Source organism: Symphalangus syndactylus, chromosome 9 (assembly GCF_028878055.3).
Source record: "Symphalangus syndactylus isolate Jambi chromosome 9, NHGRI_mSymSyn1-v2.1_pri, whole genome shotgun sequence".
NCBI lineage: Eukaryota > Metazoa > Chordata > Mammalia > Primates > Hylobatidae > Symphalangus > Symphalangus syndactylus.
In genome coordinates, this window is record NC_072431.2 from 99,351,305 (window position 1) to 99,376,941 (window position 25,637).

The 25,637-nt window shown below is 49.3% G+C and overlaps 1 protein-coding gene across 5 annotated transcripts in view; it reads right to left on the minus strand.

Annotated features, from left to right (window-relative positions):
- The window catches only part of ADCYAP1R1 (ADCYAP receptor type I), a 59,348-nt gene that overhangs the window by 6,775 nt on the left and 26,936 nt on the right, over nt 1-25,637 (minus strand). The window contains exons 5-15 of one of the 5 annotated variants that reach the window (XM_055293506.2): nt 24,075-24,095; nt 22,955-22,996; nt 20,438-20,547; nt 19,854-19,951; nt 19,246-19,378; nt 18,176-18,329; nt 17,711-17,771; nt 17,021-17,090; nt 11,961-12,052; nt 4,468-4,548; nt 1,333-1,462 (exon numbers count right to left, since the gene is read on the minus strand). In XM_055293506.2, the coding sequence (XP_055149481.1) occupies nt 1,333-1,462; nt 4,468-4,548; nt 11,961-12,052; nt 17,021-17,090; nt 17,711-17,771; nt 18,176-18,329; nt 19,246-19,378; nt 19,854-19,951; nt 20,438-20,547; nt 22,955-22,996; nt 24,075-24,095 (992 nt within the window). Of the gene's footprint in view, nt 1-1,332; nt 1,463-4,467; nt 4,552-8,908; nt 8,993-11,960; nt 12,053-17,020; nt 17,091-17,710; nt 17,772-18,175; nt 18,330-19,245; nt 19,379-19,853; nt 19,952-20,437; nt 20,548-22,954; nt 22,997-24,074; nt 24,096-25,637 lie in introns of all 5 variants that reach the window. The other 4 variants (XM_063609700.1, XM_055293505.2, XM_055293507.2 and 1 more) reach the window with 4 other exon arrangements.

A 25,637-nucleotide genomic window follows, 5' to 3' on the forward strand; every position in this document is an offset into this window, starting at 1 on the left:
CACACCCATGAGGCCACGTGGCTGGTGGTCAAGTCCTGTCCCACAGATACATTCTAGCTTCGGATCTCACATTCCCTTGGTCAGATCCTTCCCATTCCCAAAGGCCAGCTTTATCCCACTTCCTATAAGAAGCCTTCCCTGAATGCCCTAGAATTTCTCTTAGCTCCTAACCATCCTGCAGGCTTTTGAGGGCAGGACCCCTCCAGGACAGAACAGACCTGTGCCATCCTTGTCCACCATCATCTCCCCAATCTGCCCTCCTTGGGCCAGATACTATCATATACAGCAATGCAGAACACCACGCAGAGCGAGTACTTGGCACAGCATATGCACTTAGCTATTCTCTATATATTCTTTAAATCTACACCAAAAAAGCAGAAGCATTTTCTTGAATGCTGCAAATTAGTTCCTTGCAATACCTGTGCCCTGTGCTGTCGCTTGAAGGTGCTGGAAGAATGATAGCTCAAGGACCCCAGAACCGGTCAGCGAGCACAGAGACAAGAGCCCTGGGCTCTCACTCCTAGGCCAGGGCTTTGTCTATGAGCCCATGAGGCCAGTCTCAGGTGCGACCCATGGTCAGTCTCACCAGACTAAGAACCTGGGCCAGGTTAAATGGCCTTGAATTAAAATGGTGGAGGAGGTCAAGTCAGATATGGAGAGTAACTTTCTGACCATCGAGACCAAATCCTAATTCAAACAGCTGGCTTAGGGAGAGGTGCTCTATCCCCAGACACTCCAGGGAGCTGCCCCTGCCTTCATCCACCCACTGCTTCTCCTGCCTGCTCATTTCCTCCTGGTGATTCACCTAGCCCCTTACTCATTTCCAGTCCATCCAGTCCTTCCTCCAGGCACTAAGGCAGCATTCTGTTCGCCCTCTCATCCCCCCACTCATTGATGTCTGTTTGCTCATGCATTTGTGCAGCTCACTGGGCTCTCTGTGGCCAGGCCCTGTGCTGGGGACCTAGACATAGGTAAGATAGAACTCAAGGGGTACATGACCTAAAAAGCTGAAGGCAGGATGTGGACACATTGGGCTCTTGAGGACACTCTACCCTGCACCCCAGGCTGCTGGGAGATGCCATCTCAGGTCACCCAGGGTGGGGTCCAGGAGTGGGGGAAGCTGGCTCAGGATACTCAGATGCAGTGATGGGCAGACACCAGTGTGTCTTCTTACAGGAGCCCTAAGGGTAGACAGCAGACAGGGCTCCCTCATCACCTCTACTCTAGCACTCACTTCACAGTCTAGATTAAAGAGGCTCCAGCACCACTTGCAGGTGAGCAGCCAGGCCCTGGCTCCCAGTGAGTTCTGCCCTCCCCATGCACCACACCTACCTGGAAGGAGCCCAGCCCCAGCTCAAACACGAGTCTTTCCCTTTTGCTGACATTCTCTGGGGAGAAGGCGAATACCGTGTAGTGGATTCCGAATAGTGGGATGAGCAGCAGGGTAGACCGGGCCAGCCGCCTGTCAGGAGAAAGCAAAACATCTGCTCTGGGGACTTCCAGGGCTCGGGGCCAGAGCCACGGAGGGCAGAGAACTCAGCCCCATTCCCTTATTCTCCCTCCAAGCTGGGGCCCATGTCCATAGACCCCTCAGCATTCTCTCCCAGTGCAAGTGGCCTGGGCTGCCAGGACTCTCTGGGATATTGTGGGGAGACATCCCCAGTCTGCAGGGCATCCAGTCAATAGCCTGTAGAACCACCAAAAATGTGCACACCATTTACAGGAACCCCTTGTGTGACGTGCAAAACCCTCTGGAAAAGCAAAGTCAGGGCAAAACACAGGGATCGGACTGAGAAGCTTAAGGGAAATGCGGGGTCCTCAGGCAGAGCAGCCGCTCTCCTGTTCTGGAAGAAAGCTCTTTGTGCCTGAAAGAAGCAACCCTTGATGGGCCACAGAGACAGTTGGCTTTTCAGAGTCTGGGGCTAGCCCGGACACTCACCAAGTGATGGGGAGGTGCTGATGACAGGGAGGGAGGAAAGGCTCAGTGAATGGACCACAGAGGAAGAAACTTGGGAGGGATTCTAGGAGGAACTTACTGACCCTGGGCATCGGCAATCTCCAGCTGGGCAGGGGGAACCTGCTGCTGGGAAACTGAGTCAAAGGTGGAAGAGAATGCTCTGAAGTGGGCCAGGCAGGGGAGGAAGGGCCGGAGGACTGCAGTGCTTCCTGAGGCAGCTCTCCTGGAGTTCCCCTGCCTGCCTCTGGCACTAGGCTGACAGCAGGGTGGGGCTCTGTTCTGAAGGCGCAGGGTCACGGAAGCCCACAGCTAGGACACTGGGACCATGTGCACTTGTGGGTCCTGCTCTATAGGGGGCACTCGCAAGCATTCACCCAGAGTGGGCACACTGGCTCCCTGTGGGTCTCCCCAGAGAGTCCGGCTCTGCCCTGCAGATGCGGCCTGCCCCCACGCTGCACCTGGCCTGACTCCTCCAGAGGATCAGCCTCCCCAGCTCCCGGCACAGCTAAGTCCCCCGGGGTGGACAGCAGGCATGAGGCAGTCGTTTGATTTGAGGCAATTACACGATGTGTCCCTCTCTCCCTCATCCAGCCTTTCTGGGAGAGAATGTTCTGTTGAACATGGGAGCTCCAGATCTCTAGAGAAGCCGAACTCTTGGAGTCTGTGTGAGGCCCTTGACTTCCTAGCTTACACTGAGAGAGGAGAAGGAAGGAAGGAGGAGACACAGGGTGAGGAGGAGCAGCCTGAGGAGATCTTCAGGCAGAGGGAGCTCAGCCCGTAAAGGAAGAGGACCATGAGTGTAGGTGTCCACCCCTTCCCACCCTGCTCACAGACAAAGGCCAACAGGATCCGAGCAGTTTCCTGCTGAGCCCAGATGCGATCCTGACCAGTCCATCCTTCCAGCCTTCCTCTTATCTGTCTGTCTCTGACTGTGACTCCCTGAAGGTGGGGGTGGTGCCTCATTTATCTGGGGCAGGGAGCTGCCTGTTCCATGAAGAAATCCATGTGGCACACAGGCCTAGCATGAGAGCCTCAGCATCCTCAAAACTGAATTCTCTCTTGGGCACTCGGGTCTTGTTCATCTCTGGTTATCCATGCCTGGCACCAAAAGGCAACAGGGGGTGCTTGTAGAAGGAATGAAAGTCAGGAATGCAGAGGAAGATGGCCAGAAACACAGGGACATGAATGTCTTGGGGATTCCTCTGTGGCCCTACCTATAGGGGCTACTTTTTAAAAGATGTCTATTGAAGGAGCCCAGGAAAGGAAACTGACCCTGGAACATGCCTGTGGCCCCTGCCTTCCTCCTCCTGGCATCTGTTCCCATAGGTGGGACCATTTCCAAGTACTTGTCCCTGTAGTCTGAAAAGGGCCCTGGAAACCAAGAAGTCAAATCTCTCCAGCTTCTGTGGTGGAATTACATGGGATGGATTTGGAGTATGAGAAACAGTGACCCTTCAGGCCTTTCCCAGCCACAAGGTGGATGCAGTGATGGTAGTGAGGGCATCCCACAGCACAGTTCAAGGGCAACACCTTCCCTCCCCAGCAGCCCCACAGCAGCCCCAGAACAGTCAGGGACTTCTGCTGGGGAGCCACGGCATCCCAGTGGCCACTTTGGCAAATGGGGCAGTAGGGACAGACAAGGGGTCTCTAGAGCCCAGGGTTCTGGGGCTTCTAAGCTAACCGAGGTCTTGCAACAGAAACATATGATGTGAGCCACTACCCATAATGACACGGGGCCTAGGCCTCTGTCCTCCTGCCCTGAGGAGCCAGCAATGGGCAGAAGAGTCCTAAAATACCAAGAAGGGCATCAGAGATGCCCAAATTACAGTGGGCTGCCCAGGGGGGCAATGGCACCCTAAGTAAAAGGGCTGTCCAAATTGAATAAATCTGATATTCCAGCCAGAGACTCCTTGGGGCAAAGTGCTTAGGATTCTCTGGGTTCAAATCCTCCCTCTGTCAATTAGGGGTCCTTGAGTGAGTTACTTCATCTCTCAGCACTTCGGTTTTCTCATCTGTAAAATGGTGATGATACCAGGACCCAACTCATAGAGTTGTTGTGGGGATTAAGTGAGTTCATGCTGACTCACACACAAAGTGCTATGGACAGTGGAGTGAAGTTCCCTGCCCTGTGTGGGGGAAGCTCTATATGAACTCAGGCTCTAAGACTCTCGGAAATAATTTGGCAGTTGTAAACACTGAAGCTCAGAGAATTTGGGGACCAAGGAAGGCCACACACCAGGCAGCAGCGGCAGAGAATATGGGGGTGCTGCCTCCTCAGGAAGCACCCACAATGGCCGTAGATCCATCCCCACACCCTGCCCACCCACCCCATGACCACGAGGCTGCAGAGAACTCACAAGACACACAGACACCAACATGCAACAGCCGGGAATAGGTTGGGGCTGGGAGGCAGAGGCTGGCTCTCCACTCTCCTCCAGCAGCGGCAGCGGCAGCATGCGTCCCCCACCCCTCCAGGATTCCCGGCCACAGCCTCGGCCACGCACACTTACAGAGTAATGGTGGACAGTTCTGACATCTTGCAAGAGTGCTGCTGAGCCCGCTGTGGCTTGCAGTAGCATTTCTGCACGCAGCTGCTGGGTGTGACAAGATTAGCACTTCTGTCAGCTGGGGGGCACCAGGCAGTGAAGAAACTCAGTTTACAGGGAAGGCAGAAAGGAGGAGGGTATGGAGACAGGGCCAGGGCAGTCATGTGGAGGAGAATGAGGGAGCCAAGGCCCAAGACATGGGCAGCTCTGGACAGAGAAATGCACGCCTATATGTGGACATGAGTGTGCATGGCCGCACACGCACACACGCACGAACACTCACACTGGGACCACTGATAGGTGGGTGGACTTAGAGGGAAGGTGTGTATTCAGAAGGTGGCCTGGGATAGGTCTCACACGGGGAGCCAGAGGCTGCCTACAGAGTTGGCTCCAAGCTTAGAGTGCCGCCTCGTTGAGGTCCCACTCAACAAGATGAGAGCTGGAAACTCACACTGCGGATCTTCTGCACTGCCTAGCACAGGCAACCTGAGCCTCACATCAGGCCAGTTCTGGGCTTGGCTGTGAAGGTCAATTTGGGTGTCCGTCCACTGGTCTTTCCCCTCTACCCTCTCCCTCTCCTCTGGTCCATAGCTTCCTCCCTCTGAGCCCCCCCAGCAACTCAGAATCAGCACATACATAGGGGACAGAGGTAAGTCAGATTGAATGAATTGTTAATTCATCCAGACCTAAACTATTCCAATACGATAGCCACTACCCATATGTGGCTATTTGAATTTAAATTATTCAAATTAAAAACCCACATCCTCAGTTGTTCTGGCCACATTTTAAGGGCTCAGCAGCCACGTGGAGCTAGTGGTTATCATATCGGACAGCACAGACATAGGACATTCCCATCACTGCAGGGAGTTCTAGGGGACAGTGTTGGGCTGGACTTCTTCATAAAAGTTCAATGGGCAGGGGCTGAAGACTGAGAGGAGCACCTTTGGGCGCTGCCCCATGGCTTGCAGAAACAAACCACCTCAAGGAGGGGGGTCCAGGCTGCAGTCTCGCTCTACATTCTCCTGGGTGGACCCAGGACTTCTGTCTCCTCAGGGAGGTCTCAGGCTGACTCTCCGTGTCTCCAGCCCACCATGGTCCTGCTTGGACTTGGGCTGACACACACCATGAACACTTTCCCCTTCTCTGACAGATGTGTCAGAGATAGATGATGAGCTGTATCATCTTCTCAGATTGCAAAAGAGTTGCTACTTGACTAACTCTCCTCAGGTACCACATGGCTCTGAGGTTCCCGGTGCTGGTCAATGAATTAATAAATCAGATTGGACCTGATGCAAATGAGGACAGCTACAGAGACCACACCCTTGGCATTCAGGATCTGCCTTGTGTGATTCCAGCTCTTTAAGAGTAAGCCTGAAGGTACCTGACAGGTGGTGTCGTGTCATTTTGCTGAGGCCAGAATTTGTGTCACACATTTCCAAGATGGGGCAAGCCCAGGTCCCCTCCGCATCTGTGCATAATGGGTTTGGGGTTCTCATTCAATAAACAGCACCATTCAAGTCACACCACACTGTGAGGTGGGCACTACAGATCCCCTTTTCCAGAAGAGGAATGCTGAGGTTTAGTTTGATGCTTTGCTACTCAGACTGCGGTCCCCAGACCATCAACACCAACACCACCTGAGAGCTTCTTAGAAATGCAGAATCCCAGGTGCCACCTCAGACCTGTGGTCAGAATCTGCATTTTAACTAGATCCCTGGGGGATCCACATGCATGCCAAAGCTTGAGAAGCACTGTTAGGAGGTATTCATCTATCTGAGAAGTTTCTTCATGATTCCTCAATGAATGTCAAAAGTCTGTTTCACAGTCATACAAAGAGACAGACTCAAATAAGTATGTTTTTCTCAATAATTAAAATAGCTTAACTGGGTATACAGAAATGGTACCTATTCTATTCTTCAAATTTATTATGTACCTTTTCCTAGCTGAAAAGTTGGTTAGTCTCAGGCTGGGTGCAGTGGCTCACGCCTGTAATCCCAGCACTTTGGGAGGTCGAGGCAGGTGGATCGGCTGAGTTCAGGAGTTTGAGACCAGCCTGGGCAACATGGTGAGACCCCGTCTCTACTAAAATACAAAAAATTAGCTAGGCATAGTTGCAGGTGCTTGCAGTCCCAGCTACTTGGGAGGCTGAGGCAGGAGAATCACTTGAACCCAGGAGGCAGAGGTTGCAGTGAGCCAAGATCGCACCACTGTACTTCAGCCTGGGCAGCAGAGCAAGACTCTGTCTCAAAAATAATAATAATAATAATTGGTTATTCTCTCCTACGGCCAGTGACCCCTCAACCTTGGCTTGGGTAAACCACAGAAATCAGGGTCCAGGAGACCCCCCCAACTTCAGCTGTTGCCTCCTACATGCCAAGCGTAAACCTTCACCCCAAATTCTGAAGTTCTGCTCTGCAGCCCTGCTTTCTTTAGCTTCAAGATTGTTCCTGTCCCTCTTGGACCCTAGATGTTTCCATGGTAAACACAGACTCCTCTGATTTTTTTTAAGGATTTTTTGAAAGTATTCCAAAGACCATTTAGTGACAAGTTCACTGGGAAACCCTGCACCTGGTGAAGTTGTGTGGCTCTGATGGGGGTCGGGGAGGGCAGATCAAGGAGCAGCTTGGGGGAGGACCGGCCCTGGAGGGCTCTTGAAGGAGATGGGTCTAGGGAAAAGGCTTTCCCCAAACCTTCAATGGCTCTGCACAAAAGGACTCATGGAAAAGAAAAAGAACAAATAGTGCAGGAAAGCCAGAGACGGGGTGGGAGAAAGAAAGATGCCAGAATCTCTGAAAAGTCAGGACAACTAGGGAAAAGGGAAAATAAATTAAGTCAGGAAGAATGGATGAACCTAGACTGGCTGATGCAGTACATTCTGAGTTGGATCCAAAAGAGACTAAAAGCTCAGGCAAGGGTGCTGGGTGGGGCTGTCTGGAGAGCACAGCAGCCTGGCTCAGAAAGTGGGAGACCCTATCATAGGTGCAGGGCCCACCCCCACGTCTGCCATTCAGAGAGCCTTGGCCTCTAGGGCTGGCTCCGTCACAGCTTCATCGTGTGTCCACAGGAAAGTCACAGCTATTTCCATGTCTTAGCACTCACATCTGTCAGCCGGGGATCCAGCACACAGTTTCTTTGAGGGCCAAACTCCAGAAACGCTTCTGCAGCTGTCATGTGCAGGGCTGGCTGGGCTACAGCCCTGGGAAACACCCAGAGGAACGCTACACAGAGACACCTGCAGGGAGCCCTTTGCAGGCAGCATCCCCGTCTTCTTCACGTCTGCATTCCTAGGGATCGATGTGGTGCTGGCCACTTGGCAGTCCACAGAATGTGGTGGGCTGAGCTGAACACACTCCCTAGGGTCTCTCCTGATGCTAAGATGCTGTGCACCCCCAGAGCCCTGCCCAGTCCCCAAAGTACTCCCTACCACACTGGCACCCCAGCTAGCAGCACAGCTCACGGATCCTGGGAACTTCCTGCCCACCACCACCTCCTCCCCAACCACAAGGACGAGCCACTCCTCCACACTCCCGGCCAGTCTGGAGGGGTCCCAGCTTGGAAGTCTGGGCACCCTAGCTCAGGGTTTTGCTCAGCCACTGACTGCTGGGTCATCTTAGGTGGTGCCATTTTCCTTCTCTGGGCCTTAGTTCCTCTGTCTGCAACATGAGGGTAACTATTCCCTGCTGCCGGCCCCTAACATGAACTTTGAGGATCAGGTGCTCCTCGGCAGGGGAGGAGGTGCTGTGGAAATGGAAGATGGAGGCTGTGTGAGCTGGAAGGCTCTGGCTGTGGAGGAAGCCCCTAGACTGAAAGCTGCCCGGCTGCACTTCTGCCTGGCCCCGGCACAGCCATCTCCAGAGATGTGTGCATCTTCCCCAAGGAGACCCCATGGGAGTACAAATGGGTTTTCCCTCCTCCACCCAAGCTGCAGCTTCCAATGCTTATCTTCCAGGGAGGAGGCCCCTGGAATGAAGCTGGTTCACTTCAAGTCAGGGGGCTGATGCTCTCCCCGAACAGTTAATGTCTACCCTGGAAGCCTCACCTCTTCCCTTTCTGAACCAGTTACCTGCTCACAGAGGTCAACTCCAGTTAACCCTATCCTACCCGAGGCTTAGTGCCAACCCCAGCTGAGGGCTAAGCCCTAACCCCCCTCACCCCTGCCCCAGACCAAGTCGACCCTGAGCACATGCTGAGCCCTGACCCAGCCCCTGAGGCCCACTGCCCAAGTCCTGTCCCCAGCCACTCATCCTACCAGGAGCATCAGGTCAGAGACAACAAGTGGCTCAGTGCCACCGTCCCCGTGCAGAGGCCCCAGACCCCAACAGGTGCTTCTGAGGCTGGGCCAGGAACACCATCTTGGTCTATGGAGGACAAACCCTTATCACCTGAGCAGCTGGAACCAACCTACAGGAAAGGGAGTGAATGCTGGTCTGAGGGCACAGGCAGGGGGTCCTCTCGGGCTTTCTTGGGGACTCGCGGGCTTAAATTTGTTCTGGAAATAAGAGGAAAAAACCGGAGAGCTGTTGTGCGCAGATCTGAAGGGGCTTCTCGGCCCCACACATAACTCTGGTACCCCAGGGGACTCCGGCACAGCCTGGGAATCTCCCTCTCCCCCCATTCCCTGCCCTCTCACCTCCCCTGTGCCTGACATTCTTCCCTCCTCCCAGTGCAGACACCTCCCAGCTCAAAGCCAGCTCTGCCAAGCACTCTGGGCTGAGGGAGCTTTCACACAGGCTGGAACCCACCAGGGGCCTATTCTTCCAGGAAGCCTAATTTTGTACACTTGTTTAATGCTATCTTTTCATCTGTACATTCCTTGAGGACAGCGATGATGGTGCTGTCAAGCTTGGGGTGAAAGGCCTGCCTGCACCATAGCCATGGCATCCTCCTTCCTCCTGGATTCATGTCACTGCACTGATAACTAGTTCCCTCAGCTGTAACATGGTGATTCTATTTGACAGTGGCTTACCTATTCCACCATATTCACTGGATGTTTGCAGGTGTTAAATGTGCATGGGTGTGGTAGCGAGTATTTCCAAGTGCTCTACGGTTCTTAGCAGCGTGGTCAATTGGATTACTACTCACATGGGCCAACAGGGTCTCCTTGACCCTGTCACTCAGTCATGCTGCTGGACTGAATGGGATCAAGCTGATCCCCTGTCCTGTGTGGGCACTCCCACTTGGCTCACAGACTTCATCCATCTGAGTTTTTAATCATGGGCACTCAAGACTAGCAGAGGTTTGGCTTTCTCTAAAAAAAAAGGATTTGCTGAGATTGCAAAGGGATTTTTTTTTTTTTTTATGCCAGAAGCAAACCAACTAGCTGGATTTTTTAACGTCCCAGATTAATACAGTACTTAAATGTACAAACCATGTGCTAAGTACAGGTAGCTCTCATCTATGCATTAGGAAGACCTTACAAGACTCAAGGCTCCTGGTCTGTGGAGAACCTGAAACCTTGGCTCACACTTCTTTCCCACCAGGCCCTGGGGGTTCTTGCTGCCCAAAGCAGAATGTCTGAGTTGGCAAAGTATGTTCAGGGTTCAGTAGAGTATCCTATTTAGTAGGGAAAGCTGACAGGACCCCCCAGAGAAGAGGTTGGGGGGCCCTCAGTAGAAGAACAAATCCTACCAGGAAGGGGAGGAAATCAAGACCACTAGAGCTCAAATGAGAGATGAGGTTGACTTAGCTCCCTGCCAGCTTCAAATACGGGAGACAACTGTGTGTGACCTGATCCACGACCAGAACAGTGTGTGACCTGATCCACGCCCAAGCAGGAGAAACTGAGGCCAGACACGAGGGCAATGTCCAACACTAGACAGGAGAGGAGGCGAGCAGTGGGGCCCTATTTTGTGAATCCTTGAGATGAAGGCAGGAACAATATCTCTAGGGCAGGTTATGTAACAGCAAAGGGCTGGCCCCCCACCTGACAGTGCAGGGCCTCTAAGACTTTATGATTTATATTGATAATTTTCTACTACATAATATACACATATAAGCAAGAATTGGTAAAAACTTGCAAAAACATGAAAGAAAAAACAGTAAATGGATAGGAAAAAAAGCACTTTTTCCAATGTAATGTAATCATTGTATAGGTAGAAAAAACCTGGCTGAACACTCCAGGCCCTGTGCTAGTCCCCCCACCCCTGTGAAAGCGTTTCCACATGGGGAGGTCCTGGGCTGAACAGATTGACAGTCCAAGAATAAGCTCCACCCCCCTGAGGAAGCCTCAAGGAGCCTTAGGGAAGGATCTGGGATTTGGTCTCTGAGCAGTTCCTGCCTCTCCCGCTAGGAGAATGGCTGATTAAGGGGACCCTGGGGGAAACCTGTACTGGGATCTCTCACTGTCCCACTTGTCATCTACTGGGGAGCCAGTAGATGCTGTGACCCCAGGTTGGGGTCTCTGATGAAGGCAGGACCATGGACCCAATGAGGCACCCAGTGAAGATACCTCAGCTCCTCCTCATCCGCTTTCTTCTGAAGGAGTGGAGGAAGCCACACATAGGGCTTTTGCCTTACAAACAGAGGGACCCCAGGGACTGCCCTCAGAGCCAGAGTGTGCCCATCCACCCCTCCAGCCAATCACAGGTGACAACCAACCTTCCTCCCCAGCATCAGAAATGTCCTCATACCCCACACACCCAGCTGGTCATGCTCTCATTCAGAAGGCCAGAGATGGGAGGTGGAAGCTGCTCTGTCTGATTTCAGAATGAGACAGGGTGGAGAGAGAAATGGGAAAGGGCAGGCAAAGATAGGCTGTTAGGGACATGACTACAGAAATACTTCCTGGAAATCAAGTGGCCATGGAAGTGGAGAAAGCCCTATGCTCTGTGGTAAGAGGCTGCCCTCTAACCCAATAATCCCCAACCAATTAGATGTTCATCAGAAAGGAAGGAGTTGAAGAAACAGGACCACATGCAGAGGTAGAGTTGCCCTGAGGGCCAGTGGAGGAAAGAAAGTACCAGCCTTCCAACACCCAGACCAGTGAGAATGTGTCCACCTGACTCGCTGGTGGGAACTGGGCAACTTCCACAGTCTGGGCTAGGGGTGGGAATATCAGGCAACAGTGTATTCAATAGTATTCATGAGCTTCCCACAGAACCAGGAACTGCAAAGGAAACTCAACTTCTAACCAACCACCAACCAGGACCCTACCTCCCTTAGGAAATCTGATGTTTTCCATTTTGACTTTCCTAGTCGGTCTCTCTGTCAGGCTCTCTCTCTTTCTCTCTCTCTCTTCCTGCCCATCCATATGATGGCCATGCAGCTGAGGAGCTCCTGGGTTTACTGCATGCTGGAAGCACAACTATATTAAAGGCTCTTTAATCAGAAGAAGATCTGCAAATGCTGATGCTAGGTCACCATATCAGCAAAGCCCAGGCCTTCTTCTGCCTGTGACCTGAATGCAGGGCCCACTTGGCTGTCAGAAATGGCTGTGGCATCCACACAATGGTACTTACAAGTAGATGCTGGACTCATTGCCTCCCATGTCTGGAGACTGAAGTTTCTGCACAAGGATGACGATAATGCCAATAAAAAGCACAAAGTTAACCTGAGGAGCAAAAAAAAAAAAGCAGATGGACATGATTCTGGGCAAAGACTTTCTATACCTCTGCCTCAGCATAAGCTATTATTCCCCCAGCAGGACCCTCCCCCCACCTAGTCAAGATCCCATCAACACTTCTAGTCCAAGATGGCGGTGTGATAATTCGCATTTATCTCTCCAGCCTCCCACAGTATCATTAAAATGAAGGAAGAGATAGAAGAAAAAGAATTCCATGGAAGTATGGGAAATAGGAAAGGACGTCATGAGTAAGTAAGAAAAATAAGCCATTTCTAAAATAGAAAGAGAAAACAGAATCAGGGTGATGGGAAAACTGCAGCCTAAAAGAGATAAAGTAAGGCTATTGCAGAAGTGAGAGTTGTTCTCTAGAGAAATTCCAAGTTCAGAGTCATCAAATATGGGTAACCAGAATGGACAGCCATAAGCATTGCTAATTAAAGGGCTGCCTGGGAGTGGCAATAGTAGCATTGCCTTCAGATAAAGACTGGGGACAAAAGCTTCCTAAACAAAGTAGGAAGCTATGTGAACAGTCACAAAAGAGGAAGAAGGGGAGCAAAGAAATAGAAACAAGGCACAATGACAGGACTACACAGGACTGCACATCAATATCCTTCAGGCGTAGCCAGAGCAGCCCTTGCAGGAAAAAAACGAAGAGCCAAAAACTAACTGATTAAAAAAATAATAAATACTGAAGAACACTTAAGCATTCAAATCAAAAGCTAGGGAAAGATTACCACAAACGTAATTTATATAAGAAATAAATTAATAATTATAAAAAATTATCAGAAAGAAATCAGAAAAAATAGGAGAACTGATCAATAAAAATAAAGTTTTATTTTTGCTTTTATCTTGTTTGTTGGTTTTTACAGATGAATTGAATGACAAAGCCTGTTCCATGAGGGCAGGATTCTGTCAATTTTGTTCTCTGCTACATGCCCAGTTTGATCAATGTCTGAAGTTTACAAAAATAAGCAACGGGGAAAGGACTCCCTATTCAGTAAATGATGCTGGGATTGCTGGTTCACCATATGCAGAAGAGTGAAACTGCACCCCTTCCTTACACCATATTCAAAATTTAACTAAAGATGAATTAAAAACTTAAAGGTAAGATCTCAAACTACAAAAGTCCTAGAAGAAAACCTAGGAACCACCATTCTGGACATAGGCCTTGGGAAATAATTTATGTCTATCTCCTCAAAAGCAATTGCAACAAAACCAAAAACTGACAAGTGGGACCTAATTAAACTAAAGAACTTCACAGCAAAAGAAACTGTCAACAGAGCAAACAGACAACCTACAGAATGGGAGAATATATTTGCAAACTATGCATCCAACAAAGGTCTAATATCCAGCATCTATAAGGAACTCAATTCAAAAGCAAAAGACAAATAATCTTATTAAAAATTGGGCAAAAGATATAAATGGATACTTCTCAAAAGATGTACAAGCAGCCAGCAAACATGAAAAAATGCTCCACAGCACTAATCATCAGAGAAATGAGAATCAAAACCACAATGAGATACCATCTCACACCAGTCAGAATGGCTATTACTAAAAAGTCAAAAGACAACAGATGCTAGGGAGGCGGCAGAGAAAAGGGAACATGGAAACACTGTTGGTGGGAATGTAAATTAATTCAGCCACCATGGAAAGCAGTTTGGAGATTTCTCAAAGAACTTAAAACAGAACCAACATTAGACCCAGCAATCCGGTTACTGAGTATATGCCCAAAGGAAAATATATCATTCTACAAAAAAGACACATGCATTGGTATGTTCATCACAGCACTATTCACAGTAGCAAAGACATGGGACCCACCTAGGTGCCCATCGATAGTGGATTGGATAAAGAAAATGTGGCACCTATACACCATGGACTACTACACAGCCATAAAAAGAATGTAGCCACATCCTTTACAGCAACATGGATGCAGCTGGAGGCCGTTATCCTAAGTGAATTAACACAGAAACAGAAAAACCAAATACCACATGTTCTCACTTAGAAGTGGGAGCTGAACATTGGGTACTCATGGACATAAAGACGGCAACAATGGACACTGGGAATTACTAGACAGGGAGGGAGGATCGGGGGCAAAGGGTTGAAAAACTAACTATTGGGTACTATGCTCACTACCTGGGTGATGGGATCAATTGTACCCATAACTTCAGCATCGTGTGATACACCTATGTAACAAACCTGCACATGTATTCCCTGGATCTAAAATAAAAGTTGCAATTATTTTTTAAAAAAGGAAAAAATCAATACCTGGTACTTAGTAGTACTGCTAACTGTATGTGTTAGTCAATGAAAACGGAGAAAATATAATTAAACAAATTTAGGAATAAGAAAGATGGCAAGACAGTAGACATACACAATATTTTAAATGATGAGAGAAAATTGAACAAAATGGGAAAATAAATATTAACAAAATCAACGTAAGAAGAAATAGAAAATCTAAGTAGAGCGATAACCTCAGAAGAAGTTAAAAAGTAGTTAAAGGTGTACACATTAAAAGGTACCAGGTCCAGATAATTTTATAGACCAGTTCCAGAATAACATTAAGAAAGATGTAATTTACATATTGCTTAATTGTTTCAAGGCAAATAAAAAAAATAAAACCTTTAGGATTACCTATGAGGCTAACAAAATTTTGCTATAAAAACAGAATAAGGAGAGAAAACACACAGATACACACACACGTACCTAAGACCATAGAATTTTATGAACAATGCCAAAAACTTTAAACAAAATATTAAAAAACAAAATTTAGCAATACAGTAAAAGAATAAACAAATCATGTTAATAAAGGTTTTACCCCAGAAATGCACCCCCAAAAATCTAATATTTGTTACAATAACAGATTAAAACAACAAGCTTCCATTATCCCCCATAAGACCAGCAAGCATAATTCAGCAACAGAAACATCAACGAAGACACAGGAAATGAGCGCTCTTGTACCTTGCTCATTGAGAGCAATCTGATCTGCATGAAAATGTTAAATGTACATACCCTTTGTCCCAGAAATTCCACTCTTGAGATTTATTCTAAAGACATATTCACGTATGCTCAAGATAGGCACAAATATATTCATTGTAGCACAGTTCATAACGAAGAAAAACTGGAATACTATAAACATCCATCACTAAATAAATCATTACTTGAATGAATGCCTCCAAAACACATTGATACAATTCAATATCCATTCCTGATTAAAAAAAAAAAAAAAACACTGAAACAAACCAAGAAGAAAAATTTTCCCAATTCAATGAAGGGTAACTGCCAAAACTAGAGCAAACATCATCCCTACAAAAACAAGGGCCAAGAGATGTAAACACTGGAAAGAAAGAGCAAAATTTATTTTCATTTGAAGATTATATAATTTTCCACCTAGAAAATCCATGAGAACCAAGTGAAAAGGGATAAAAACCAATAAGAGAATTCAGAAACATAACTAAGAAAAGACACAATACATAAAAAACAATAGCTTTCCTGTACACCAGCAATAGCCCATTAGAAAATACAATGAAAGAATGATTCCTAGACCCACTTAAAGCCCAAACTGGAAAACATCTTAGAGGTAAACATAACAAGAACAAGGAAGAAAACTAAAAAACTTAACCAAAATGACTCTATAAGAAAGACTGAATACATGGAGAATCATGCCGCATTCTTGGAGAGGATGACTCAATCTTTTAAGAAAATAAATTCTCCTCCAAATTAGTCTGTAAATGCAATGCAATTCCTACACAAATCTTAACTAGACTTTTTTGGTGCAACTTGACAAGGATATTCAAAAGTACACCAGAAGCAGTAAACGTGTAAGGAAAATTTGAAGAAAACAAAAGAATAATGAAGGGAAAATCTGCATACCAGAACATGCTACAAGGTTACAGTAACTAGCATAATGGTGCATCTGCCATGGGAATGGACAATACATTAGTAACATAGAATAGAAAGTCTGGAACCAAAGACCAGTATATTGAGTGTTTATAATAAAATGACATTTCAACATAATGGAGAAAGGATTCAATAAAAAGGATTGAGAGGGTAGAATGTCCATCCATTGAAAATTAGATAAAATTGAATATCATTTCAGACCAGACAAAACAATAAAATTTCAGCTGGATTGAAGATACATATGTAATAGTCCACAAAAAGTGTAGACTTTGTTTTACATCCACAAAAGTGTTACAAAACAAGAATAATATTTTTATATCTTGGGTTGGGAAAGGCCTCCATCAACCAGAAATAAGGCCTGGAACTCACTAAGAGAAATCTTGACCATTTGATTGTATAAATGCTATGCAGAAATGGAAATATATTTACAACATACACAACATAGGAAGTGTTAACTATCCTTTAAACTGTAACTAATAAAATCTGATAGAAAACTGAACAAGAAAAGTAAACAGGAATATCCACAATAAAAACAAATTGCCAGTTAATGTCTGGAAACAAGTGCTCGGTCACACTAGCGAGATGGAGAAATGTACATTAAAATTATAAGCCAGCATTATCCTCCATAAGCCTACGCAAAAAATTAAATTATTGATTAAGTGTAGACAATGAAATAGGGAAATGAGCCACTCTTCCTGAGGAGGAATAAATTGTTAAAGGGTTTTTGCAAAGCAATTTGGGATCTGAAATTTTAAATGTGCACCCCTTTCAACCCAGCAATTCCACTTCTAAGGATTTATTCTAAAGAAATATTTCCACATGCTCAAAATTATGCACAAAACTATTTCTATTTTTTGTAATAAGGAAAAAAATGGGACAATATAAATCTCCAGTGCTAGGGGAATAGCTAAAGTTTGTGCATCCCTGTTACAGATTATAATGCAGCCATGATGGAGGAGGAACTCAGGTTGTGTGGGGACTCTTTCATTTCTCTTCCTCGCGTGCCTTTCTGCCCAAGACCCTGTCTCTTCCCTTCCTCTTCTTCCCAAGGACACTCACCATGATAGAGCCAACCACAGGGCCTTTGATCACCCACCACAGAGCTGTGCTGTCATTCATATCCCAGCAGCTGAAAGATGGAGAGAAGCAAGATCGTGTCTGTGAGTCGGCAGCATAGAAGCCTGCAGGACGCTGCCCCGCCTAGCTGGGTGCCCGACACTTTCACCACCGCAGCTCTCTGAGGAGGGGCTGGCTGGAAGAAGAGCTCTCCAGCGGGCTGCAGACTCCAGCCTGGTCCTGGCTCTGAAAAATCCCCTCCTTCTGAGCCTCTATCTTTACCTCCGCTCACCTATCAAGGCAGGGCATGAAGCCCAGAAGTCAGGATCACCAGTGAGCTCCTGGGAAAGGACCATTTTTTCCCATAAGACCTACAGCTCTTAGGATGTGACCTCCCCCTCAACATGCTTCCTCCCCTCCCTAAAAGGAAAACAGACACTCAGCTGAGTGCAGAAGTAGACAAGGACTCAGAGACCTAGCACATTCTCTTGCTGGGTTGCTGGCTGAGACGCAGCTGGGTGGGTCACCTGTATGGGGCCAGGGCTCAGGTGGTGCCCAGTGCTGGGCTTCAGTGTGGGCCTGGCATTGAATGGTTTGTTGGGGACAGTTCATGTGAAGTCGGGGCAGCTACTGAGAACCCATCTGTAAGCATCTACTCTGTGCCGTGGCCCTGACTCTCGAGCATGTACTAACCCTGTGTCATCAAAGTAGAGTCTCAGCATAGCCCACACCGTCACGCACACAGTTGGGGTCCCTGGGAGAACAAGAAAAAGAGGTCCATGAGAACAGGAAAACCAACATGTCCAATGTCCACCACAGACCTGGGGCTCCAAGAGGCTATTGCTCCCCCATGAGACTTGGAATTCCTGGGAATTCTAACTGTCCCTCACACCCAGGCCTCCTGAGGGTCTGTATCTCCCTCAGACCAAGGGCGTCTTGTCTCTCAGAGGACTCCTGCATATAACTCCTCCCTGAGATAGTGAACTTTTCACAGGCAAGAAGAGTGAGAAAGAGTCCAAGACAGAGCCTAGGCCATTAGACTCAGGCAGGGCAGTGGCCCCTCCTCACCTGACACTTCCTGAAGGCGGAACCAAAGACACACCTGGACACACCTGACCACGGGACCTGAGCCTGTCCAAGCCATAGCCAGGAACCTACCCCAGCCAATAATGGTGTACCAGTAGAAGTATCTCCTTTCAGGAAAGAAGGTCTCCACCAGCAGAGTGAAGAGGTACAGGCCCTCGATGAACAGCCAGAAGTAGTTGGACACAACACAGTAGTGGAAGAAAACCATGACAGCCTTACATTCCACCTGCAGGGAGAAGCACCAGGGTGAGGAACAGGCGCAGGGGAGAATCCTAGGGCCCGTTGGCTCTGGCATGCTCAGGCTCAAACATCCCAAGGATCTAAGAGAGTCAATATTCCTGGATCAAAGAGTTGAAAATTGCAGCATCCCATGATTCTGAGTCAAAGCTGCCCATGGAGGAAAAACTGCACACACAGGTCAAAGACAGGTGGCAGACACAGAGCCTCCCTGCCACCAGCTCATCCTCCTTCACTTTCCTGCTCCTTCCCTGTCTCCCACAGAGGAGGGGAGGAGGGAGAGAAGCAGCCAGAGGACCCTGCAGGAGGCTCCTTGGTATAATGAGGATTTGGACACATTTCAGATAGGGGGATACATATTCCTGGCTTCCAGAAATCTCTACTCATAGAGGCTCCCCAAGCATGTCCTCCTGGTCAAGGCCCTGGACTTTACACTCTTCTTCCTAACCTCCCTCCTCAAAGACCAGCTTCTCCACATGCTACCTCCTCCAGAAGTGAGACCTGGGGAGGTGTCTGGAAAGACCCAAAGCCAATCAGCACCTGGACTCCATCCCAGGCTAGTTAAATGACCAGGGGCTGGGTAAGCCCTCTCTCAGCATCAGTTTCCTCTTTAGTCAAGTGGGACTTGGTGTTCCCACCTGACCTTCCTCCTCTGCCTTGCCAAATGCAACACCCAGGCCAGGAAGCATTTTGGCTGGAAGTGATGTCGTACATTGGCTCATCAGCTACTCGTAACTTAATTCCTGAGTTTTCACATAAACCAGGGGTGGTGGGGCAATGCCTTCACCTGCAGGAACACACTTGACCTGCAGGGTGTCAGGCAGGTAATATGCATCCTGGGGAACCGAGGGGATGGTGCGGGGCCTTCCCGGCAGAGCCCTAATGGGCCTGCTCGGCTCACTCACAGTGGAGATGAAGCAGTGGTTGCTGTCCTGCTCCGCATACAGAATCCAGTCTTTGATGAAGACGGAGATCGCCCTCAGCATGAACGACACAAACAGGTTCATGTGGATGAAGTTGCGTGTGCAGTGCAGCTTCCTACATGAGTGGGCCAGGGGAGAAAGAAGCCTTGGACCCCACAGCATTTCACACCCTCCATGTGGGCATCTGTGGTGGGCCAACTCTGTGGCTTTATCTCAGCAGGTCTCCTACCCAGGCCACCCTCCTTCCTGCCACCTCTCTAAATCCTCACTCACTTCCAGGCCGCTATAACCCAGCTCCACCACCCCACATGGCCAGACTTCTCCCTCCTGTGGCCTCTGCCTATCTAAACCAGGAAGACAAAAGCAAGGAATGCAGATCTCCTGCCCAGGCTCTGCCTGGCTGCATAGCCCTGGACAAGTCAGTTGCCCTCTCTGGAGTGAAATTTCCCATCTGTTATCCTTGGGGTGGGGGAAATGCCTTCCAAGGGGTCTTCTAGGGCTGACATCAAGGGGGGAAGGGAGAGATGGACCGAGGCCTCTGAGGCCTTGGCCAGCTCTGGTGCTTGCTTGAATGTTGCTGAGGGTCTCACCGGAAGCGACACAGGATGACCATGGCAGTGGTGAGGGTGACGAGAGATGTGCTGTAGCCAACCGTGTAGAGGGCCTTCACTGACAGGTAGTAATAATCCTGAAGCAGAGCACAGGACATGCAGGACTTCATGTGAGACCTGCCCACAGCCAGGCTGCCTCGGGCCTGCACCTAGTCTCCCAGGCCAGGGCCTGCCCACCTCCAGGCCTAGCTCCTCCTTCCTCTCTTCTGCTGATGTCATCTCCACCACCTCCCACCCCTGGCCAAGCCTCTTACTCCCCTTTGCACAGTGTCAGCATTCTGCAGATGCTCAATATATGTTGTTGAAGGCAAGAGCGCTGTCCAATCAGAACAGACACAGCCTTGGCCTGCACAAAGGTCCAAGAAGCCCCTTGCTGGGCCTGGCATTAACCCAGTGGCATTAATTCCAGTATCCTGGAAGAGCAGCCAGGTGCTGGTGGGGAGGAGTAGGCAGCATCCCAGTTGCTTCTCAGCCCCAGCAGGTGCTCATGAATGCTGCCTACTGACCTAAATTTCCTCAGCCCTACCCTCACCACCTCTGGGGAGCAGGGTGCAGACACTCACCTGGTCCCCAGTCTCAGATTCATATTCATCAAACCCACAGGCATCAAAGTAATGAGGGAAGGGCTCCGACCAGCCATCCTCCGTGCAGTTCCGGCTCACCACTCCCATGTCTGCAGCAAAAAGAAAACTCAGCAAGGCCCAGAAATGATTAAGAGGGCCCTGAAATTCTTATGCAAAAATTACGTGTTCAGTGGGAATTCCTGGAAACCCCCATGACCAACTGGGAAGCATGGGGAAAGATTTCAGAAATCAGTGATTGCTGATCAGAGGGATGGAGAGACAAAGAGCAAGCTCATCTCAACCAAAGATGGTGAGACTGCACCAGCTGAATCCAGCATCCCTGCATCCCTCCCCTCTCGAACATTTCCAAATGCTCCTCAGGGATGGGCCTGAGTCCTCCCTGGGACCTGGATCAGCACTTCTCAAATGTCAGTGTGCAGAACCACCTAGGAGACTGATCACAAATGCAGATTCTAGGCCTGCCCTTAGGGATTCTCTGTCAGGAGATCTGGGCACTTTCAGGAATCCCCTCTGGAGACTGCAGGGTGTGTGTGGGGTCCTTGGCACATCTTGGGAACATGGCTTGATGTGATGCTTTCCCTTGGAGCTCTGAGCCTCACAGCAGCTGCAACACCTCACATCAAGGGGACACAGGGCTTGCTTCATTAACAAGGTCCAGATTTCCAATAACGTAGGGCCGGATCTTACGAAGATACATATTTGGGTTTCTTTTAAAGTGTTGTCCTTCAGAGTTTGGGAGGGCTGTTTCCTGTCACTAATGTACTTTAATTTGCTTTTGGTTGACTTTAAGGCCATTCAGTGGGACACTCGAGGGGGTGGGATCAGTCATGGCCATCAAATGAGTCATTTGCTGGCTGCATAGTAGAGTCCAGGCTGGTTTTTGCCCTGCCCGGGGCCGTGTTAGTCTTTCATGATTGCTTTTTCATTCTCCCTTCATCTGATGGTTTATAATGGTGGGCCACTCATGTCCAGGGCAGAGGGGTGAGCAAGCAGCTCCCTTTTCCTCCAGGCCAGCACCTGAGCATGGCCTCAGCCTGACACTGGGAGTGTACCCGGTCTATCAGGACACCTGTGGTTGGTTCTTCCCTTCACAGCATTCAAAGACCAAGACATTGTATAAAACAAGAGACACCTGCAGAAAAGGGGCTCCAGTACCCATATTGCTGGACAGAAACCTCCCCTCTGCAGCCAAGGCCACCTCCAGGGAGCTCAGGAAAGAGGCAAGGAGGGCAGCAGGTCAGCCTCTGTGGGAGGCAGAGGCCAAGAGAAGAGATCCTCCTACTTTTCCAATCTGTGTCCCTCGCTTCCTGCATTAGAAGATCTAAGGCCAGTTCTCTTTAGCCAAGAAAGTCAGAAATGAACTTCCCGGGATGTGGGTAACTCTGCCAGAAAGGAGAGTTCTGTCCACAGTAGGGAGACTGGGCTCCAGCCCTCCTCCAGCTCTGAGTTCTACGGCACAGGCTAAGGGGGAAGTTTGGCAAGCCCAGGGAGAGCAAAGGAGCTCACTTCTGTCCCACAGCTGATGCCAAACTGTCCCTTCTTCCAGCAAATCTGTCTCAGGCAACCTCCTTTTAAGTCCCTCTGAACACTTCTTTCAGAAAGTCTGAATGTCCCAGGGAAATCATCACCGTGGCCAAGTTCCTTCCCCTCCCTGGGCCTCATTTCCTCTCTGCTTTGCTCACATCAGGGTGGTGGGAAGAGGAAAGGGAAGCTGCTTTGAAAAACAATTTTTTTGAAAACAGTGTTCTAGAAGGAAAAGCGGTTTCCTTTCTTTTATTTTCCTTCTTTCTTTTTTTCCTTTTTATAACACAGTGTGGGCTCAGAGAAGTATAAACCCCTTTGTTCAGAACTGTTCTGTGAATTTGCCACTGTATTGTTCTGATAGAAATCTCCGGAAGATGGAGTGCTCTTGAGATTGTCAAAACCCCGCAGCGATTGTGCCTACTTCACTAGGCTGATTTGCCCCAGTAACTGCACAGGAACACGAAACTTTCGGGCAGCGTTCCCAAAGGGGTGCCGGGATCCTGAAGGGGTGCTGGTCCCGGATCAGCCCATCAGCATCACCTGGGAGACTGGCGAGACAAGCACATTCTCAGGCCCCACCCCAGGCGGAATAAATTAGAGACTGCCAGGAACCTGCGTTTAACAAGCGCACAAGGTAGCTGTGATGCACGGTTAAAGTTTGAGAGCCACTGTTCTACATGTTAGAATTCAGAAACTGTCAAGGATCATCCAATCCAGGAGTTCTTTATTTGAAGTCCACAAAGGGACTCTAAGACATCTGTGGCTCCCCTGAAATTCTACACACGATGTTCTGTCTGTGCGCTTTTCCATGAAGATAATCTGTACCTTTATCAGAGAAAAAAAGTCACCTGCCAAAGATCACACAGCCACAGAGGAGCAGAGCCCAGCCTGGGATGGGGTTCTCAAAGCTCACACGTCAGCAGATGCCCTCCCTCCAGCCAGTCCATGGTCGACCCCAGCCTAACCCCTTACCTGAGAGATCTAAGGAGTTACTGTCACCAAAATCAGACTCTCCTGAAAAATACAGACATAGGCATGTATCAAAATGCCTGGCTTACAGTTAGCTACTGTTTACTCTCTACCCTGGAAGGTTCAGGCTACCCCGGTCTACAGGAAGTAGGGGATGGAGTCCTGGCCAAGAGGCAACATCACACACAGCAGCCGTGCACCTTTCTCACACACTACATCTTCTAACACCACTCTCACTTGCTTTGCGTTTCTGTGATGTTCAGGATGGTCCAGGACTGAGTTCTCCACCACCACAGGTAATGGAAATGGGCACTGCCAGGAGGATGGGAGGGCCTCCAGAATGGAGAGGAATGGGAGAAAATGAAAAGGGATGGTTGGGCCTTTTCAAAAAAAGGGCAAACAACAGCAACGTAGGCCCAGGGCTTGGGGTTTCCTTTTTGGTGCTCAACCCTCCACCTCAGGCTCCAAAACTGCTCTTCATCAAAGGGGATCCAGAAGACTTCATCTTCAGACAATTTTTTCTTCTCTCCCTACTCTTTATTCCCACTTCCACCCTTTTCTTATGCCAAACTCCCTGCTAGCAATGAGACCCCATTTCCACCCCATCCCCCTTCTCAAAACTCCTTTCCCAAGGTCCAGCTGACATGCCACCTCTTCCTGCAAGCCTCCCCTGACTTCTTCGCTATTCTGCCTGCATGCTGCGTCATTTGCTCTTCTGTTCTCTTGCTCACTGTGCATTCCGGCTTCTTAGCTGTCAGGGATGTCAATATCTGCACGGACTGATGCACATGTTCAGGTCTGTGCATATGCACATACATGCACCTACACTCATGTGTGAGCTTGTTTCTTAGCCCCTCCATTGATGAGTCCCATCCTTCCAAACAAGCCTGTGAGGGACCTGAGGTCGTGCTTGTGTTGTGTATCTTCCTGTGCCCTCCAACCTCCAGAATGGCCAAGGTCGGGGAGAGGGGAGGAAGGAAGGAGGAAAGAACCTGATACCCAGTGAGCCTCTTACTCCACCCCCACCCCAATCCCAGCAGCCAGAGCCTGGGATCTCCTGAGGCTGGGCTCCTGCTGGATGGACAGAAAGACAGCGGTCTGTCCTCACCAAGGTTCCTCTTACCAATGGTTTCGGTCTCCCAGACTGAAACAGAGAGAAAGAGAGAGAGAGAAACGTCAGAGGTGAGCAGCGGGGTGAGAAAAGTCAGGGGCTGCTCTCCTTGGGTCTTGCTGATCACTTCCTCCTCCTTCCCAACCCCAAACATTAAAGAGGGGCTCTGGGGGACCCAGAAGCCATCAGGACTATAAGCTGGGGACACTGGAGACCTCCAGAACAGAAACAAGCAGAGGCATTTGAGAGGAGGAGGGAGATCCGTGCTCCCACATCTCCAATCTCTCCAACATCCTACATAGCCACAGTCATCACAACAGGCTACCTGGGAACTGAGAAGAAACAGAGGAATCCCATTCTCTCCCTGCAAAGTACAAAGGCAAGTCTCACCAATCAAGTTTTGTGAACAGAGGTGCCAAAAGGCCCTGCCTTAATGAACCATTAAGAATCAGGTGTAAATAACACCTTCATTGTGCCACTGCCAGAGGAAGGAGGGAGTGTGGAGGAAAGTGTGTCTTAAGAAAATCTTATTTTACCATTGATTCATTTTGCCTTTCGTTGTTGAGAAGAAGGAGTCTGGCATGGAATCTGACCCAGAGTAGATGTTCAATAAACAAACTTTAAATAAATGACAGAACGAAAGAAATACATGAATGGAGGAAGTGATTAAGTTGGCTTCTACAGGAATGAATTGGAAATCAGGCTGAATCACTCACTGGCTGCCACCATGCCTGACTGCCCTCCAGTCCCACTGTATCTCTCACTCCAGCACTTCCGTTGCCTGTATCCTCTTTCAAAATTCACTGTGGCCTGCTCAGGTCACACCCAATCCCCAAGCCCTCAGATGGGAGAGTTCAATGCCACCCTCCTCCTGGGCCGGCCGGTGGTCTGGAGGTGGAGGTGTTGCTGCAGAGTGCAGTGCATCTTAGACAAACCTTGGAGTGGGAGCCAGAGACGGGGGGACCTGGGACCCCCAACACAGGCCACTGTTTTCTCTGCCACCTCCTGCAAGCACCCCCCCCCCGCCCAGGGCAGAGTAAGTTATTGGAATTCGAGGTTTGACAGCAAATTAGCAAATTTGCCTTTTGCCTCTCAGAGAGGACAGGGGACTGCAGCAGGCAGGACTCAGTGCTGGAGTGGAGCCTGGAAACTCGCCCCTTCTAGGACATCAGCCTAAGCCTTAGGCTGGAAAAGAAGAACGCTAAGGCCAGGTCGCATGGCCACACGCAACTCAGACCCCTCTGATACCCTCGGGAGCCGTCGCCCATGGCTTGATGGCCAGGAGGTGGCTCATTAGGTCACCCGGCTGCAGCCAGCCCCGCCAGCTCTCCCTGCCCAGCCCCAACTCAGTGCCTCCAGCTGGCCACCCTGCCTCCTGTGACACTCACAGGGATGGGGTAGAAGGCCCGTGGAGGAGTTCACAGGTCCCAGCCGAAAGGCAGGAACCCTTCTGGAAAAGCCCAAGGGACCCATATCCAAAGAAGCCATCTACAGCTACCCCTTCCCCTCAGACACCCCCTGCAATGGAGATAGGGCTACCGCGGCTTCTGCCTGTGGAAAGAGCATCGCCTTCTC